We start from the raw sequence: 17,428 nt of genomic DNA on the forward strand, positions 1-17,428 counted from the left end.
GGTAACTCAGAGAGATTGTACGGATATATGCCAAACACAGGACATTTCTGTCTAAATTTAAATTTAGATACAGACATTTTGAGTTCTGTGTTCTGTCTTAAAAGAAAAGTATTGTAGTTTGAAACAAATGCGGATACAAATAAAAGACCGGGAGAGTCAAACATTTTTTAATAAATGGGTACTTGTCTGCTGTGTGCTGCACAACATACTCTTGAAAGGGCGAGATTCTTCACACTTTGAAAGGCAAAGTGTCGAAGCCCATGGATACCAATATGATGGAGATGCTATTGTTGCACCTACCCCCGAACTAAAAAGACAAGCACTATACAATTTAATTTTTCAATAAAAATTCATATTTTTGTTTTAATAACAAGTAAGAAAAATTATTTATTTATTTGTTTATTGGTTATTTATATTATTAATTTTATACTTGATTTCAATTTCTAATTTCCTTATTCTCTCATTCTGCTCCAACTCCATTTTTTTGAGTTGGAAATCGTTTTCGATCTTCTTCTTTTCATTTTCATGTTTATTTGCTTCAACTTGCTTCATCCAATTGAATTTTTCTTTTTCAAATTGAAGCTGTTTTTCGCGAAAGCTCATTCTTTCAGATTCTAATGTTGCCAGTATATCTATGGCAGTGTATTGCTGTTTGGCCTTAATTTTTTTTACAAAAGGGCTGGCCGCAGATGAGCCAGATGACAATTCAGATACGAGTATGTCATTTTCTTCCTGCGCTTCGGGTTCGGGGTCTTCCAAATCATCCACAACATTTTCTTCAGAGTCGAGTTCCATTGCAGAGGAACTCATTACCATCACCTCAGCTTCCCTCTCCGTAGCAAAAATGTCCGCTAATTGCTTGTAATGCGGACAACTTTTAAGCACTTTATCTGTAATAAAGCAAATCAATTTAATTCCAAAGTTGACATTAAAATATATATAAAATCTACCCATCACAGTCAGCTCCACATCGCCATCCTCTACTCCAGCACCCGTGGAATTTAGCCAGTGTTCTGCCGATTTCATTTGGCTTTTTAAATAGCGAATCTTACATTTTAAGATGTTCCACGTTGCTTCAATTTTTGTCACTGCAAGCAACTTAGTGTAGTAGATTCTGGCTGTTGGTTTCTGAAATTAAAGGAGATGTAATTAAATCAAAATAAATAACTAATGTGTCGCAAACTAACCTCGACGTTTCGGTGATCCTGCATATAGGACAGCACGGTTTTGATTTCGGCTTCCGTCCATTTTTTCACCTCCTTTTCTCGCCGGCGCTTTCGTATTTCTGTAGACACTAAAATTAGAGTATAAATAAATGACAAACAATGAATATTTATTTTGTACTTTATCTTTTTACCTACTTTGATGATTTTTGTTGATATTTGATTCTTTTGGATGCTTTTTGTTCCGGTTTTAATTTGCTGATTGTAAACAAAAACAGCTGTTAATAGCAGAAAATCTAAATGGAAATGCCATTCGCTTAGTTTTATTTATTTTTTGTGTTGCCATTTAGTAAAATTGCAACGACTTTCTAACACTGGAAATAAGCAAACAACCACATAATCTGTAAACAAGGGTCTAGGTTGGTCAACTTTGGTTATTTTGTCATACCGCATTTTGTTGTTGTTTACTTATAGCGGGATTCTGTAACCAGTCTCTAGTCTCTATTTGAGACATTTTGAGGTAAAGTCTCAATTTGAGACTAGTTACTATTCACTAAACTGTCTCTAGCGTTAGTCTCAAAATATTGAGACCTGATAGTTAGCAGGTTACAAAACTAAAAAAACTCTTGTCTGCCATTTTGAATATACTCAATAGAGATCATCATAGATATTAATCGATTATCGCTTTTTTTTAATTTGTAAGCAACTCAAACACGAAAAGGTTAAGAATAAATCAATTTTACATACAATTCGTAAATATTATCACACAAACTGAACATATATTTTCATTTTTAATGATAATTATGTTTTTTGACTATGTTGTAGAAAATTTAATATTTGTTATCGACAAATTTATTTTCATTCAAGTGTAAAAACATCTCTGAATGATGAAATGTAATAGATTTTGTGACTGTCACTTACAGAATAGCAAAATCGTCTCAAGTCTCAAAAATTGTCTCTAACTCAAAATCTCAAATTTAGAGACTTGAGACTGTCTCACGTTACAGAATCGCACGGTTAGGGCTTCCTAAATATTCTACTACTAAAACGGCCAAATATCTCAAAAAAGGCAAGTGTGTGCTGCCGTGTCATGCTATACAATTTTTTATTTTAGGTACGTGTTTTGTTCAATTTTGAAATGTATTTCGATTATTCAAATTCATAAAGATTAAATTTACCAAGTTATGATTAAAATTTTATTTATTGTATTGTTACGATTTTTACTGCTTGCTAGTTCACTTTGTTAGGTTCGTATCTCTGGATTGACAAATAAAACCAAAACTGTTTAATTTAATTCAACAACTCTTTATTTCACAACTCGTCTACACTATAGCAGTTTACTCTTAGCACTGATTCATTACGTTGGCGCTGCGACGGCTTATATAGCCACGCACTTCTCGCTGATGCCGACGGGTCCTTCTAGAATATTGCGTATGGAAATTACCAGAACATACGGCTATAGCCACGCACTTCTCGCTGATGCCGACGTGTCCTTCTAGAATATCCCGTCTGGAAATTACCAGAACATACGGCTATACGGCGCCAGACGCAAGCAGACAGTCGCGGCACCAGACTCAGCAATTGTTTAACTAGACAAGCAGACAGTGCGGCGCCAGATGTCTATCGTTTCGACAAGCAGACAGCCGTGGCGCCAGATGTCTACAACAAGACAAATGCTATTCCATATACCTACAGCTATTGTTCATAATCAGGGATGCATATAGTAATACAAATACAACTTAATACTACTTTTTGTAACACTGCCCTCCACTAAAGCCTAATCGTCCCGATTAGGCACAAATCCTCTTGAACCAAATGGGGCGAGCCTCTCCAAATGTACTACTTTCATTTTACATCGTGCTTTCCCATTTCTTTGTATGCGGTATACCACGTCATTAAGTCGTTTCATCACCATATAGGGTCCTTCCCAGGCTGTCTGCAATTTCGGGGACAAGCCTTTCTTTCGAAGTGGATTGTACAACAGGACCAGATCACCTTCTTCAAAACCTTTTGAATTTGCCGCTTGATCGAACCGGTCCTTCATCTTATTGCTCATCAGATGCGTGTGCTGTCTTACCATTAGATGCAATTCATTCATTTCTTCCTTTAAGGCAGAACAATAATCTCCATCATTTCTTACAGCTGTAGGATTCGTACCAAACTTAAGATCAGCAGGGAGTCGCAGATCAGATCCGAAAATAATCTTTGCTGGCGTGTAACCAGTTGTCTCGTGCTTTGCTGAACGATACGCCAGCAGGAACATCTGGATGCACTTGTCTCAATTCCGTTGATCTTTATTAACGATTTTCCGCAGATGTTCTTCGAGCGTTCGGTTGAATCTCTCTACCATCCCATCTGATTGTGGGTGTAACGCTGTTGTCCGTGTCTTGTGGATGCCCAATAATGTACAGACTTCTTGGAAAATGGAAGATTCGAAATTCCTGCCTTGATCTGAGTGTAATTCGACGGGCACTCCGAACCTTGTTATCCAATTTTCTACAAACGCTTCGGCTACTGTCTTCGCTTCTTGGTTTGGTAAGGCATATACTTCTGGTCATTTACTGAAATAGTCCATGACAACCAGTAGATATTTGTTTCCGGCCGTACTGGTTGGGAACGGACCTGCAACATCCATTGCGACTCGTTCAAATGGTGATCCCACGTTGTACTGTTGTAGCCTACCGCGACTTTTGGCTTTAGGACCTTTAGCTGCCATGCACTCTACGCAATTACTTATCCATTCTGCTATGGAATCTCGACAACCGATCCAGTAGAACCGTTGTTTAATCTTCTCTATAGTTTTTGTTATTCCAAGGTGCCCTCCACTAGGTCCATTGTGATATTCTTTCAATACTTTTGGGATCATGGACTTCGGTACTATGATCAGCAGACGAGAATGTTTGCCATCTTCGCTTTCCCAGGTACGATGAAGGTATCCATTAACGAGGTTTATGCTGTTCCATTGGGCCCAATATGCTTTTGCAGTTGGACTCTCGGTACTTATTTGTTCCTTTGGTGGCCGTACCCCATTTTCTTTGGCCATTACCAGCTTTGCAAGATCAGGGTCCTCCAGCTGATTGATTCTGATGCGGTGAGGAGTCCAATCATCTTCAGGTTCTATATTCAGTAATCGCACGTCGATTATACCTTCTTTTCCCTCTGATTTGGAGCAATGTTTACGTTCCAGTGGACAAGGGCGACGCGATAATGCATCCGCATTTTTGTGGTGAATCCTCTTTCGGTGTTCTGTTGGTTGATTCCGTTTTGATGGGTTTACCTTTATATTGCAATTACGGGCAAAGTGACCCGCTTTTCCACAGTTGAAACATCTGCCTGTTGTATTTACTCGCTGTGCAGCAATTGTCTTCAGAGTCTTCAATATTTCCTCCATCAGCGCCGGTTGTTCCATTTCAACCCTTTGTACTTTGGGTGCTGGTTTACTTAGTAGGGAAGCTGTTTCCTGTGTGAGGGCGTGCGAAACCGTTTCAGCAAACGTTCTTTTTGGCATTGCATATGTGGCGCGTTTGGTGTCCACATCACGAATTCCATTTATGAAACATTGAATTTTTACCCTCTCAATGTAATCCACAGGTGCATCTGCATTTGCCAAATGAGCCAGTCGTTCTATTTCAGTTGCGAACTCTTGCAATGACTCGTTCATCTTCTGACCCCTATTTTGCAGTTCGATCTGGTATATTTGTTTCCGGTGCTCACTACCATAACGTCTTTCTATCGCACTCATCAATGCCTCATAGTTGTCCCGTTCACAGTCTGGAATAGTCTGAAGGATTTCTGCTGCCGGTCCTTTCAATGATACAAACAAGGACGCCACTTTGTCCGCTGCATTCCAGTTATTGGCCGTTGCTGTCTTTTCAAACTGAAGTTTGAAAATTTGAAATGGAATACTTCCATCGAATGTGGGTGCCTTCAATCTTTGATTTTAGTTGATGGTTCAGGGCCATGCAGTTGCAGTTCTCGCATCCGATTACTCAAATGAAGAACTTCTGATTTCAAATTTTCTTCGTCATTTTTTAAAGTGCTTAATTCGTCTTCAAATTTTGAAAATTTCTCTTGCACTTGTGTATTATTTTCTGTAATCTGTTGTACCAAACGCTTTTCTAACTGGGTATTATTTTCAGTCATTTGTTGTGTAAGGCGAGACTCTAACTGTGATGTATTTTCAGCTATTTGCGTTATTTGTTGTGCCAGACGATTTTCTGCCTGCACTGCATTTTTTGCATTTTCGGCTATTTGCTGTGCCAGACGATTTTCTGTTTGCACTGCATTTTCTGTTATTTGTGATATATTTTCAGCTATTATTTGCTTAAAAGCCACTAACAGCATGTTCATGTCTGCACTTGATGATGTTCGTTGTTCTTCTACTTTTTCTTCTACCTTTGTAGAAGTTTCTGGCCCATCAAATTCGAACTCGTCCACATTAATTCCATCCGCTTCCATTGCTTCACGTAATCGTGCCTGCAGATCCGCCTTTTGCCCGCTTATCGGCAATTTACGCTCCTCCAGTTCCTTTTTCAATTGCTGAATTCTCAATTCTCCGAATTTAACCATCTTGAATTTGGATTATTTGACAATCCCACTTCTGACACCAATTGTTACGAATTTACTCTTGCTAGTTTACTTTGTTAGGTTCGTATCTCTGGATTGACAAATAAAATCAACACTGTTTAATTTAATTCAACAACTCTTTATTTCACAACTCGTCTACACTATAGCAGTTTACTCTTAGCACTGATTGATTACGTTGGCGCTGCCACGGCTTATATAGCCACGCACTTCTCGCTGATGCCGACGTGTCCTTCTAGAATATCGCGTCTGGAAATTACCAGAACATACGGCTATAGCCACGCACTTCTCGCTGATGCCGACGTGTCCTTCTAGAATATCCCGTCTGGAAATTACCAGAACATACGGCTATACGGCGCCAGACGCAAGCAGACAGTCGCGGCACCAGACTCAGCAATTGTTTAACTAGACAAGCAGACAGTGCGGCGCCAGATGTCTATCGTTTCGACAAGCAGACAGCCGTGGCGCCAGATGTCTACAACAAGACAAATGCTATTCCATATACCTACAGCTATTGTTCATAATCAGGGATGCATATAGTAATACAAATACAACTTAATACTACTTTTTGTAACAATAACATAAAACCATGGTACAGGGATAAAACTTCTCGTTTTTTGGTTGAAAACTTGGAAAACAGCTGTCAGTGTTGCTTGTTTTTCATTCACAATAGATTAAAATTGGCCATTTTTAACAATGTTGCCAATGAAATGAAGACAACTCTCTAAAATTTTAAGGATTTGATGGGAGTTAGCAAACGGAGTTGTCCTCACTAACTGCTGCATTAATCTCGGTTTAATCGGTTTACTTATCGTTCTGACAAAATAACATGTAAAACTTTACTCTATACATACTAAATAAAAAATGAAAGTATATATTTTATATATGACGAGAAATCATTTAATTTTATAAAAATTTCTAATTGTTAAATAAATATTTAGAATTGGAATACTAAAATGACTTGAAAACTTTTAGTAGGGCGAAAATTTCTCTATCACGAAGAGTGTTATACAAAATTGGTGATAGCTGTCAATTGGTTTTTGACATTTCTTCTATACTTTCTGTTCGTTTCAAAATTTTTCTTACATTCAGTCAGAAACGTCAATCGGTGACGAGTTGATTATTTTTGTAATTTCTGTTAAAGTTTGTTGCGATTTTTTATTAACTTATTTTTTTACATGACCCCCACTCACTAGTGACCAAATTGGGCATAAAGCCGTGGTATGCTTCGACACAAAACGCCGAGAAAGAATTGAACAAGTGCAGATAGTTTTCATAAAGCAAGCTTAAAATATAATTTGTTATTGGGCTTAAGAAAAATACTAAGTGGATTCCGAACGGAAAACTAACATCTCAAAGCTGTGGGATAGTATGCATTCGGTGAAAACTGTAAGATAAGTTAAAATAAAAGGAAATACCGTAGGGCAGTAAAAAAATTCTGTAACAGTAGTAACATAACTAGTGAAGTATTATGACGTAGGACAGTGAAAATTAATTGCAAACGTACCTTTATCTATAAGCGTTGTGAAACAAAAGACTGTAAATACTTCATCAAAGAAAGAGTTGAATCACAAAGCGGCGCACGCCATCAAGTATAGCAAATTACGCTGGACAGGAGGACTCTACAAACGCGGCCAACTAACTACTTGCATATATTTTGCAACCATTTACATATGTCTACATACATGTTCATACTTATGAACAAAGCGGCCGTCGTATACATTTCCAAAATTTAAGTAGGTAAGTTATTGCTGCATTAGCCAAGCCGTTTGGGAATTATCGCACTTATGAATATCACATACATATATATATGTATATATATTTCTTGATTACTCGTAGATATTGCAGTAGTGTCGTTGATCGCTTCAATTTACCTGCATGCATATTATATCTGTCAGTTTTTCGTTTCCATTTTATAGAAGGTAATCGGATATTTGCAGAACTTGCAAGCCGGTTGATATAATCGCACTTTCTTTGCTTACACATGTGTGTATGTACATATATACATATGTATGTATATATGCGCATGCCGATGACGCCTTTTAGTCAGTAAGTACCTGAGTGATTGTCTTAAATGTCACGCACCTATCCACATGCCATTGACTTGGCGTAGTTATAATAAGCATACAACTATACAATATACATAAATATACATATAAGAATGTAAGCAAGCGCTATTAGTTCCACTAAAATGTTGTTGTTTTTGATGTGTTAGCCATCAGCGTGCAACAATCGACCAATATAAATTTATGTTTGCCATGTTAGTTAGTTAGTACATGCTCTGCTCTAACGATTTCAAACACATGCTTGGTTTCTAACTCGTTAAAGCTTTGACATACTTTGCTAATGTCTTATTTGTATGAAGTTTTCCACCTTTACTTATATTTGCTTTCTGTCTACTTTTGATGAAATTAAGTTACTTTTCTAACGTTTACAGTCTCTTAGCTTGGATATCACACTTTAGACTTTTCAGTTGATTTTGGGAAAAATGAAATTTGAGTTTTACGTTCAAAATATACCGATATAAGTACATATAGTATAGTTTTGAGTCAATTGAATACGTTAAATGTGAATCGCTACGCGCATTGAACAACTGTTTCGAGGATTAGAGTCGATTTGGAGGGGACCACATAGATTTTGAAGAATAAATTATGAATTTTGAAGTTATGAACAAAGTCTTACTACCACCATCATCCACAAGTACTCACTTCGAGTACTAGAAGTTATAATTAAAACATAAGTTTTCAGAGAGCTGTGAAATATAGATTTATATGTATTGTTATTTATTTACTTCGCCTAAATTTTTTTGCTTATGTACATAAAACATGTATTCTGTAATTTTTGGCTGAACATTTATTTATTGCTTGTCTGTTTTAGTGAAAAGAGATTCTAATCTGTTCAGTGCTACTCACTAGATTGTCAGGGGTATCAATATTCGTATTTAAATAGGAATTGAAAATTGCAAAGTAATGCGTTATATTATTTTTGAAAGGCAGTTGAATAATTTCTTCTTCAGAATCCTCAACGTTTTTCATGGCGCTAGAAGTCATATTCATTAGGTCTGCAATATTCGGTTCTACAATACCCGGCTGACCAAATCCATTGCCCACCTTAATATAATCCGTAATAGTATCATTTGAAATGCTAAATACACGCTGCAACTTCTACGTGAGCAGCTGTTTACAGTGGGATTTCCAGATTTCGGGGTGTTAGAAATTTCGACCCGTTCTTAACTTAATGTTCAGGGTATAAAAACCAAATACGTTGCAAAATGAGCAAAACGCCTTATCAACCGCTGTACAATAAACCTCATTTTATATTCAATATTTCCTGCCTCCACACATCATACGCGTTTGATTTAAGCTTTGACCAGCCTTAGTCGTCATATGCAATACAAATCTACAGAGATTGTATGAATTCTCACAAAACCAGTTTGTTATCAGCTATAATAACAACAACAGTAATAATAATAAACAAACAGCCGCTTACGTTTCGTTCAAATTTAGCAAATCGTAAGCAATGATTTTGATTTCAAATATATGTATGTACGTATCTGTATACTATTTAATTTTCTTATTGCTTATATATGTACAAACATATTATTGGCTTAATTTTGTTTACAAATACATTCAAGGTCTTAAATACTTTCACATAGACCACCTGTACCATCTCATCGCAAAGAAATGCTTCGCGGCTGACTGTTCTTTTATAATTCTATTATTACGTCTACGTTGTTTCTATTAGTGCAGTGTTGTGCCACACCGATTTCATTGATATCTTCTCCCTGTTTGTGCAACGTCTGTTTAACGTCAATGTTTGACCTAAAAATAGACCTAAAGTCTTATGTACCCGCCTTCAAATCAATTTCTTTCAATTCAATACGATTAATTGAATTCGATTGTGAAGTAAAAGTAAATAGAGAAATTGTTTTTGTAAGTAAAATGGAAGGAGATAGAAGTAGAAATATCGTCAGAATAAAATCAATTATGAGTGCATACTTAAGAGATTTGATATGCATATGCTTACAACTGCATTTATGCAGTCAGAAGAGCCAGATATTTGAGAATAATTGTTTTGCATGAAATAACATTTTATTTTTGTTATATGTATTAATTTAAATATTTTTTCTTTTTACTAACCGTATTATTTATATTAATAAATATGATTTTTTTCTTTTAATTTTTGTAATTTTATTTGTTTTTATTTTAACTAAATTTTAATAAAACTTTTTTATCTTAACAAGCCATTTTAAAGTAAGTTTTGTGCCTCAAAACCTATTTAGTTCAAGACTTATCAGTTTCTTCTCCCTTGTGGCTTAATCTGGTTTTTGGGTATTTACGCAAAAGCGTGCTGCAGCGATAAGTCTTTTTTTTACTTAAATGTAGTGCTACTTAAACAGCTGATAACGTGCTTAGATGTGACTTGTATTTTATAAAGTAAATAAATTAACAATAATTTTTATAATGTATGTATGTATGAATGCCGATGTTTTTTTTTTTGGATACAATGAGCTGATAAAATTCGTTTAGCATTAACTATAACTTACATATGTATGTATTTGTATGCACATACATATCGCTCATTTGCTGCAAGAGCGGCATAATTCAAAAAACGTGATTTTTGAGTTAATGCTGCAGAATTGTTCGTTATATCATACTTAAGTTTGAGTTAAAAAATAATATGAATACCTCTTATATGCTCCGCTTAAGAAGAGGTGTAAGGTTGGAGTCACCGTGTAAGGTTGTAGTAAGTTGAAAACTTTAAACGCGTTTTCTGGCGAATCGATTTTTTTGACTTATGCCGGTCTTGCAGCAAATGAGCGATATGTATATCTGTGCTTAGTATTAAGTTCAGTAAATAAAGTTGAAGAAGGCGAACCCGATTCGCCTGACGATGGAGCAGACGTTCCATTACCCGGCCATGAAGAAGTTCGAATAGCAGTTGCCCGCCTGAAGAACAACAAAGCGGCAGGGGCCGACGGATTGCCGGCCGAGCTATTCAAACACGGCGGCGAAGAACTGATAAGGAGCATGCATCAGCTTCTTTGCAAAATATGGTCGGATGAAAGCATGCCCAACGATTGGAATTTAAGTGTGCTATGCCCAATCCATAAAAAAAGAGACCCCACAATCTGCGCCAACTACCGTGGGTTAAGCCTCCTCAACATCGCATATACGGTTCAATCAAGCGCATTGTGTGAAAGATTAAAGCCCACCGTCAACAAACTGATTGGACCTTATCAGTGTGGCTTTAGACCTGGAAAATCAACCACCGACCAGATATTCACCATGCGCCAAATCTTGGAAAAGACCCGTGAAAGGAGAATCGACACTCACCACCTATTCGTCGATTTCAAAGCTGCTTTCGACAGCACGAAAAGGAGCTGCCTTTATGCCGCGATGTCTGAATTTGGTATCCCCGCAAAACTAATACGGCTGTGTAAACTGACGTTGAGCAACACGAAAAGCTCCGTCAGGATCGGGAAGGACCTCTCCGAGCCGTTCGATACCAAACGAGGTTTCAGACAAGGCGACTCCCTATCGTGCGACTTTTTCAATCTGCTGCTAGAGAAAATTATTCGAGCTGCAGAACTTAATCGAGCAGGTACAATCTTTTATAAGAGTGTACAGCTGCTGGCGTATGCCGATGATATTGATATCATCGGTCTCAACACCCGCGCCGTTAGTTCTGCTTTCTCCAGACTGAACAAGGAAGCAACGCAAATGGGTCTGGCAGTGAACGAGGGCAAGACGAAATATCTCCTGTCATCAAACAAACAGTCGTCGCACTCGCGACTTGGCTCTCACGTCACTGTTGACAGTCTTAACTTTGAAGTTGTAGATAATTTCGTCTATCTTGGAACCAGCGTAAACACCACCAACAATGTCAGCCTGGAAATCCAACGCAGGATTACTCTTGCCAACAGGTGCTACTTCGGACTGAGTAGGCAATTGAAAAGTAAAGTCCTCTCTCGACGAACAAAATCCAAATTCTATAAGTCGCTCATAATACCCGTTGTTGTTGTTGTAGCGGCAGAGTTCTGCCGAGTTGGCAGTCCTTGGCCGGATAAAATCCGGGTCCGTTCCGGTTACTTAGACCCGAGTGTCATGGGAACGGCTCATAATTCCCGTCCTGCTATATGGTGCAGAGGCTTGGACGATGACAACAACCGATGAGTCGATGTTGCGAGTTTTCGAGAGAAAAGTTCTGCAAAAGATTTATGGTCCTTTGCGCGTTGGCCACGGCGAATATCGCATTCGATGGAACGATGAGCTGTACGAGATATACGAAGACATTGACGTAGTTCAGCGAATTAAAAGACAGCGGCTACGCTGGCTAGGTCATGTTGTCCGGATGGATGAAAACACTCCAGTTCTGAAAGTATTCGACGCAGTACCCGCCGCGGGAAGCAGAGGAAGAGGAAGACCTTCACTCTGGTGGAGGGACCAAGTGGAGAAGGACCTGGCCTCGCTTGGAATATCCAATTGGCGCCACGTAGCGAAGAGAAGAAACGACTGGCGCGCTGTTGTTGACTCGGCTATAATCGCGTAAGCGGTGTCTGCGCCAGTAAAGAAGAAGAAGAAATAAAGTTGAAAAAGTGGTATTTCAGTGTAAAATCTAGTAAGAAATATTTTTTTTTAAGATAAACATATTAATTCCTACTGAATGGATGTGATGATCGATTTATATTCTTAGGATTGCACCGCGACCTAAGATCTATTGTCTCCTAAGTCACAACGACTCACTTCTCACTCACTTCTGACCTCCGCTCACTGATAAATATTGATAAAAATTGACAGTTAAATGTGTATTTAACAACAACCAATCTGTTGAGATATCGATCTCCAATTTTCACACGTCTTTTACTCCCCAAGAAGCTACTCATTTGTTGGAGCTGCATATGAAAATCAAGTTCTTGTATGGAAAAGTGTTTTATTTAAAAAGATATTTTCACAAAATTTGGCAGAGACTATTGTTTACAGCAGGTCTAACTCTTTGGGCGTATTGTTCAGATTGGTATACTATAGCATATAGCTGCCTGAACGACTTAAATCAGGTTCTTTTATGAACAAATATTTTATTTGGAAAAAGCTTCATGAAAGTTAAAAAGATGATTGTCCAAGGCAACGCAACAATATCCGAACAAATGGTTAAGAAGGGGCCACTATAACTTATAGCTGGCATACAAACCGACCGATCCAAATCAAGATAAATAACCTTTTATGATGTAAGAAACTTTTTTATAAACTTCTATGATATAAAATCGTCCTGTGAAGGGTATTATAGCTTCCGTACTGTCGAAATTAACTCTGTTTCTTATTTGACGTGAATTGCAATATTATCCATATTAATTTTCCCGCATAAAAAGCACTCTAATTATTATTTACGCTTCATTAAACCAACACCGACTGATTATCAATTATATTTACTACAAATTTTCTAGTTTTTTCTGCATATAGAACCCATTAGTGAACATTATGTAGTATTGCCACAGACAGTTATTATTTATTCACCTGTACTTACGGTGCTTTATCTGTTCCCAGCGGTAATTAACATTTTACATTTATTCCTATCACATTTATCAGTCCAAGCATTTTAACATTTCATACTTTACTATGCATTTTATGATAATAAACATACATATGTATATGGTATAATTATACATGAATGTATGTATATGAGTGAATTTGCGTTTGTATGTATCTGGCTTTATATGTATTACGTTTTTATAGCTTCAATTAGATAAAAGCAGCGACGAATATTATCAAAAGTAATCGCTACAAACTGATTAAATGTTGTTGGCTATATGACCGCATGTTGTTGCTATTATTGCATATGCCTTTTATTGGGGTTCTTGTTGGAATTTTAGCTGCAGTTTGTATTTTGTGCGAAAAACCACAGTTGTGGTGTATTGGGGACCCAACACAACATTTGGCAAGCAGAGGTGTTGTTGGAAGGAATTTCAAAAACAGACGTTAATTGGTAATCAAACACTTAAATGCGCAATACGCAGGCATTTTGCATATGCAGAATAAAAAAAATAACTTTAATACAGATTAGAATAAAAATAGAGAATTTTTTGTTTAATATTTCCCAGAAGCTGTTGTGAGTTTAGAGCTGTAGTGCAAAACTTAGTGTTCATAATTTACTTTATTTATGACTTTCCTTTGTTATCTTACAGATTTCGCCACAACCAATACAGCCGACTGACTGTTTGAACATGTCCAATCAATCGGAAGTCGATTACGATAAACAATTTCAGGATGATTTGGCCAAAGCCACCGCTTTGAGTTTGGAGCAACAAGCGCTCGACGATTATCGTCGTGCTAAGAAGTATGGCACTGCCGCACATTATTACAGCGAACGCGCACAAACGCAATCGCCTACCTTTCAACCTACACATTCCTTGCCGCAGCGACAGCAATCTACCGAATCGGCGAAGGCTTTCTATGCGCAATTGCGCACGCGTTACCAACAGTCGCGTGGCAATTCAAATGACATTGGCACATCAGGAGCGCCGCCAATACCGCCCAGTCGTCGTCACTCGGAGGCCAATAATAATGTGTCATTGAATGTGGCCGCTGTAACGGCGGCATCACGAGAACGCTCCAAAACGCCACCCGCAACACTGCTCGAAAGTGATCTCATTTCATTCTCCAGCCCCACCTCCAAAGAGGCGCAATCCAATACACTTGAGAAATTAATTGAAGATTTACAGAAGTTGCAAACAACGACGCCACAAACTGCTTTGGTGCCATTCGGCCCCGTTGCGGCAGCGCCCATTGCACCAATGCACGCTGCAGCGGGTTACCGGCATGCTGGCACACCTACACACAACGCCGCATTTTTGCAGCACTATGCCGCGTCAGCAGGTGGGGTGGCTCCGGGTGCTGTTGCTGTTGGTGGCGCTGGTGCTGGCAACAGCATGCAAATGGTGCCTTTTACGCCCACGCCGGCACAACAGAAAGTGCCGCTCACCAGCGAAGAGTTGCAGAAACTCTACAATATGCCGCTACAGCAACAGCAGCAGCAACAGCAGTATTATCAACAACAACAACAACAGCAGCAACAACAATATATGGCAGCCATTATGCCGGCCGGTGTGGCATATCCACCAGCGCGTGCTGGCTATGTGCCCTCAGTGGGCGGTTTTGCTGCGCCAACGCATGCCGCCAACTATACGCAGAGCGCGCCAGCTACTGCCGCCGCAGCAGCCGCTTTTACGCCACCACAATTTCCGCCAACGGTTTCACACTATGGTTTTCAATATGGCGCGTTACCCGGGAGCTCTACGCCCTACTACGGCGCACCACATATAACAGCTGCTGCAGCTGGCAATGCCGCAGCCGCAGCGGCGTCTATGCCGCTCAGCAAGTCGCAGTCAGCTGCGGCCGCAATTTTATCCAACGGCAGCAATGGCGGCAACTATACGCAAAGCGCGGCTGGTAGTGGTGCCGCTGGCCTACGCCGACAGACGCCGCCTGCACGCAAACCGCCACGCACCGGCAGCGATTTGATTGACCTTAGTCAGGAGGATGAGTATGTTTGCGCATCATGCGCTTGCATATATTTGTATAAAAATGTATTTTAATCCTTTATTCTCATTTTATTGCAGTTCGCGCGTCAGCGTGCTGGAGGCGTTCGATCCCTTGCTCAATGCGGACGAAGAAGGTAAGCAATGCTCTTAGCATTTCCTTAACTCTGTTATGCTCCTATATTCAGCAGCTTAGCGTTACGTATGCAGTAGATACTGCAGCTAGTTTATTTAATTGAGTTTTTAATAGATATTTGACAGCTAGCGTAACACTAAATTCCACGCCGTGTTGTTTGGAATGCATTTTAATGTTCTGTATTTACGCTTACAACGTTTTATATATTAGTTGCAGTTTATTTATTGTATGGGTTATATCCATGTACTTTAATAATCGTCGATGTGCTTTTAAAAATTTTACAATTCCTTGACCCCGTTGCCATTCTTCGGGAGAAGTTCCGAAAAAAGTATCTGGCTGTGAGAAAGATTTTTTATTTTATTAAAATTTTTATTTAAATTAACCCAAATCCAAGAACTAAAAAAAATAATATCGTTAACATTGATGAATAAGAAATGTGATCGGTTTAGTCCTTTGGATAACTTTTCCTCACTCACTCTGAAAACAACGTTTCGTGATGAACGTGGTTAAAGTTTTGGGAGCCCATTACACTATGTTATAAAATTCTTACTAATACGCTCATATCTCCGAAAATATTTGCCGGATCGACTTCAAAATTTGTGGAGAATGTTCGTTAATGTACGAACATATTTACAAAAAAATTCATTTCTCAAGTGGATATAACCCCTTAATTAGAAATTTAATTTTTTTTACCCGTTAAATTTTTCCTAAAAATATAACCTATTAAAATTTCCTTATGTAAAAGTTACGGTTTTTAGCCTGAAATCGCACTGATTAGAACTAAAAGTAGTTATTTTTTACAAAAATTGTAATTAACATTGTTTTTAGTTCATATTATCTTCACTTTTCACTTTTCTTCACTTAAAATTTTTAAGGTTACTTCAAGCGTCATAGATAATATTCCTTGTTAAAAGATATAATTTGATAACCAATTTCCAAAAAAAATCGTTTATTTAATAAATTTTATTTTATCAAAATTTTGAAAACGTTGGCAACTCATTTACAAAATATTTCAGCTTGCGTTTTCTTAAACTGCTTTATTTAATTAGAACTAGCAATGTTTTTTCCTAAGCTTTGGGTTGGCAACCTTCAAAAAATTTGTTTTATACGATATCAATTCTTTGTAGACTTTCTTATCTAGAAAAGTCCAAAAATGTATTTAATTTTAGTTTGGCAGAGTTTATTTTCTATTCTTAAATATACAGTACTTGTCCAATAAATTACGAAGGAGAACAAAAATAATATATAAAATATTGAATATGATTCATTACAAAAATATAATAATTTAAGTTTAATGTATATAGCATATAAAAAATAATTTTTTTCTAAAACACGCCAAATATTTATTTTTATTAATGATTAAAGTTAGAACTCTGCATATTTTTTTCTTCGCTCGTAATTTATTGGACAAGTACTGTATACATTATCCATCCATCCAAAGCATGTTTGTTTTTTGATTTCCTTCATCGGTTTTGTGGTCGCTTGTCCTATGAAATTAGTCGGTATTTAGTTTACTTAGTTTCTGCTTTAGTGAGCTAGTTATTTTTTATGGTAAAATTATTTTTATGATTTTTAATGCTTTAATATATTTAAATTATTACTATTTTTAATTTTAAAAAAATTTAAATTTATTTTTTAGTTTTTTATCTATTTGTAATTATTTATTCTTTTTTTGCTGCTCTATTTTGCAATTGTTTAGTTATTGCATTTGCTTAAATTGTTAAAAAAATAACAATATATTTTGTATTTTTTAACTAATTCATTTCCATTTATTTCAATTATAGTTTTTCTTTTTTTTTTAATATTTTTAATTTTTTGTGATTATTTATATTTCTATTTTAGTTTACTTATGTTAATTTGGCAACTATTTAATTAATAATAATTATTAAACAAATTTTCTTATATTGTAATATTATTTTATATTTTTTATTTTTTTTTTCAACCTTTTATTTTAATTTCTTAAATTCTTTTTATGATTTTAATATTACTTGTTAAATTTTATTATTTTTT

At 37.1% G+C, this 17,428-nt stretch overlaps 2 protein-coding genes across 5 annotated transcripts in view; one reads left to right on the forward strand and one right to left on the reverse strand.

The window, feature by feature from the left end:
* Positions 1 to 348: 348 nt before the first annotated feature.
* On the reverse strand, positions 349 to 1,482 carry LOC125778958 (uncharacterized). Its single transcript, XM_049458868.1, has 4 exons — positions 1,358 to 1,482; positions 1,188 to 1,294; positions 951 to 1,128; positions 349 to 890 (listed from the first exon to the last, which is right to left on the reverse strand). Exons 2-4 carry the CDS (start codon positions 1,209 to 1,211, stop codon positions 400 to 402), a joined length of 693 nt encoding a protein of 230 aa, XP_049314825.1. The 5' UTR covers positions 1,212 to 1,294; positions 1,358 to 1,482; the 3' UTR covers positions 349 to 399.
* A 5,338-nt stretch (positions 1,483 to 6,820) lies between these two features.
* LOC105224763 (phosphatidylinositol 4-phosphate 3-kinase C2 domain-containing subunit beta) overlaps positions 6,821 to 17,428 on the forward strand; it is a 46,721-nt gene continuing 36,113 nt past the window's right edge. Inside the window, exons 1-3 of one of the 4 annotated variants that reach the window (XM_049458803.1) lie at positions 6,821 to 7,487; positions 13,930 to 15,287; positions 15,364 to 15,419. In XM_049458803.1, the coding sequence (XP_049314760.1) occupies positions 13,969 to 15,287; positions 15,364 to 15,419 (1,375 nt within the window). In that variant the 5' untranslated portion in view covers positions 6,821 to 7,487; positions 13,930 to 13,968. Of the gene's footprint in view, positions 7,488 to 7,565; positions 7,797 to 13,472; positions 13,854 to 13,929; positions 15,288 to 15,363; positions 15,420 to 17,428 lie in introns of those variants that run through there. The other 3 variants (XM_049458806.1, XM_049458804.1, XM_049458805.1) reach the window with 3 other exon arrangements.

The sequence above is a fragment of the Bactrocera dorsalis genome, chromosome 5 (assembly GCF_023373825.1).
Source record: "Bactrocera dorsalis isolate Fly_Bdor chromosome 5, ASM2337382v1, whole genome shotgun sequence".
Lineage (NCBI taxonomy): Eukaryota > Metazoa > Arthropoda > Insecta > Diptera > Tephritidae > Bactrocera > Bactrocera dorsalis.

Excerpts from the sequence above, each read along its gene's own strand:
- LOC125778958 (XM_049458868.1), bottom strand. The coding sequence starts at position 1,211 with ATGCAGGATCACCGAAACGTCGAG. Across the intron at positions 1,129-1,187 it reads AGGATCACCGAAACGTCGAG|AAACCAACAGCCAGAATCTA; the intron begins GTTAGTTTGCGA and ends CTTTAATTTCAG. Across the intron at positions 891-950 it reads TGTGGAGCTGACTGTGATGG|ATAAAGTGCTTAAAAGTTGT; the intron begins GTAGATTTTATA and ends GCTTTATTACAG.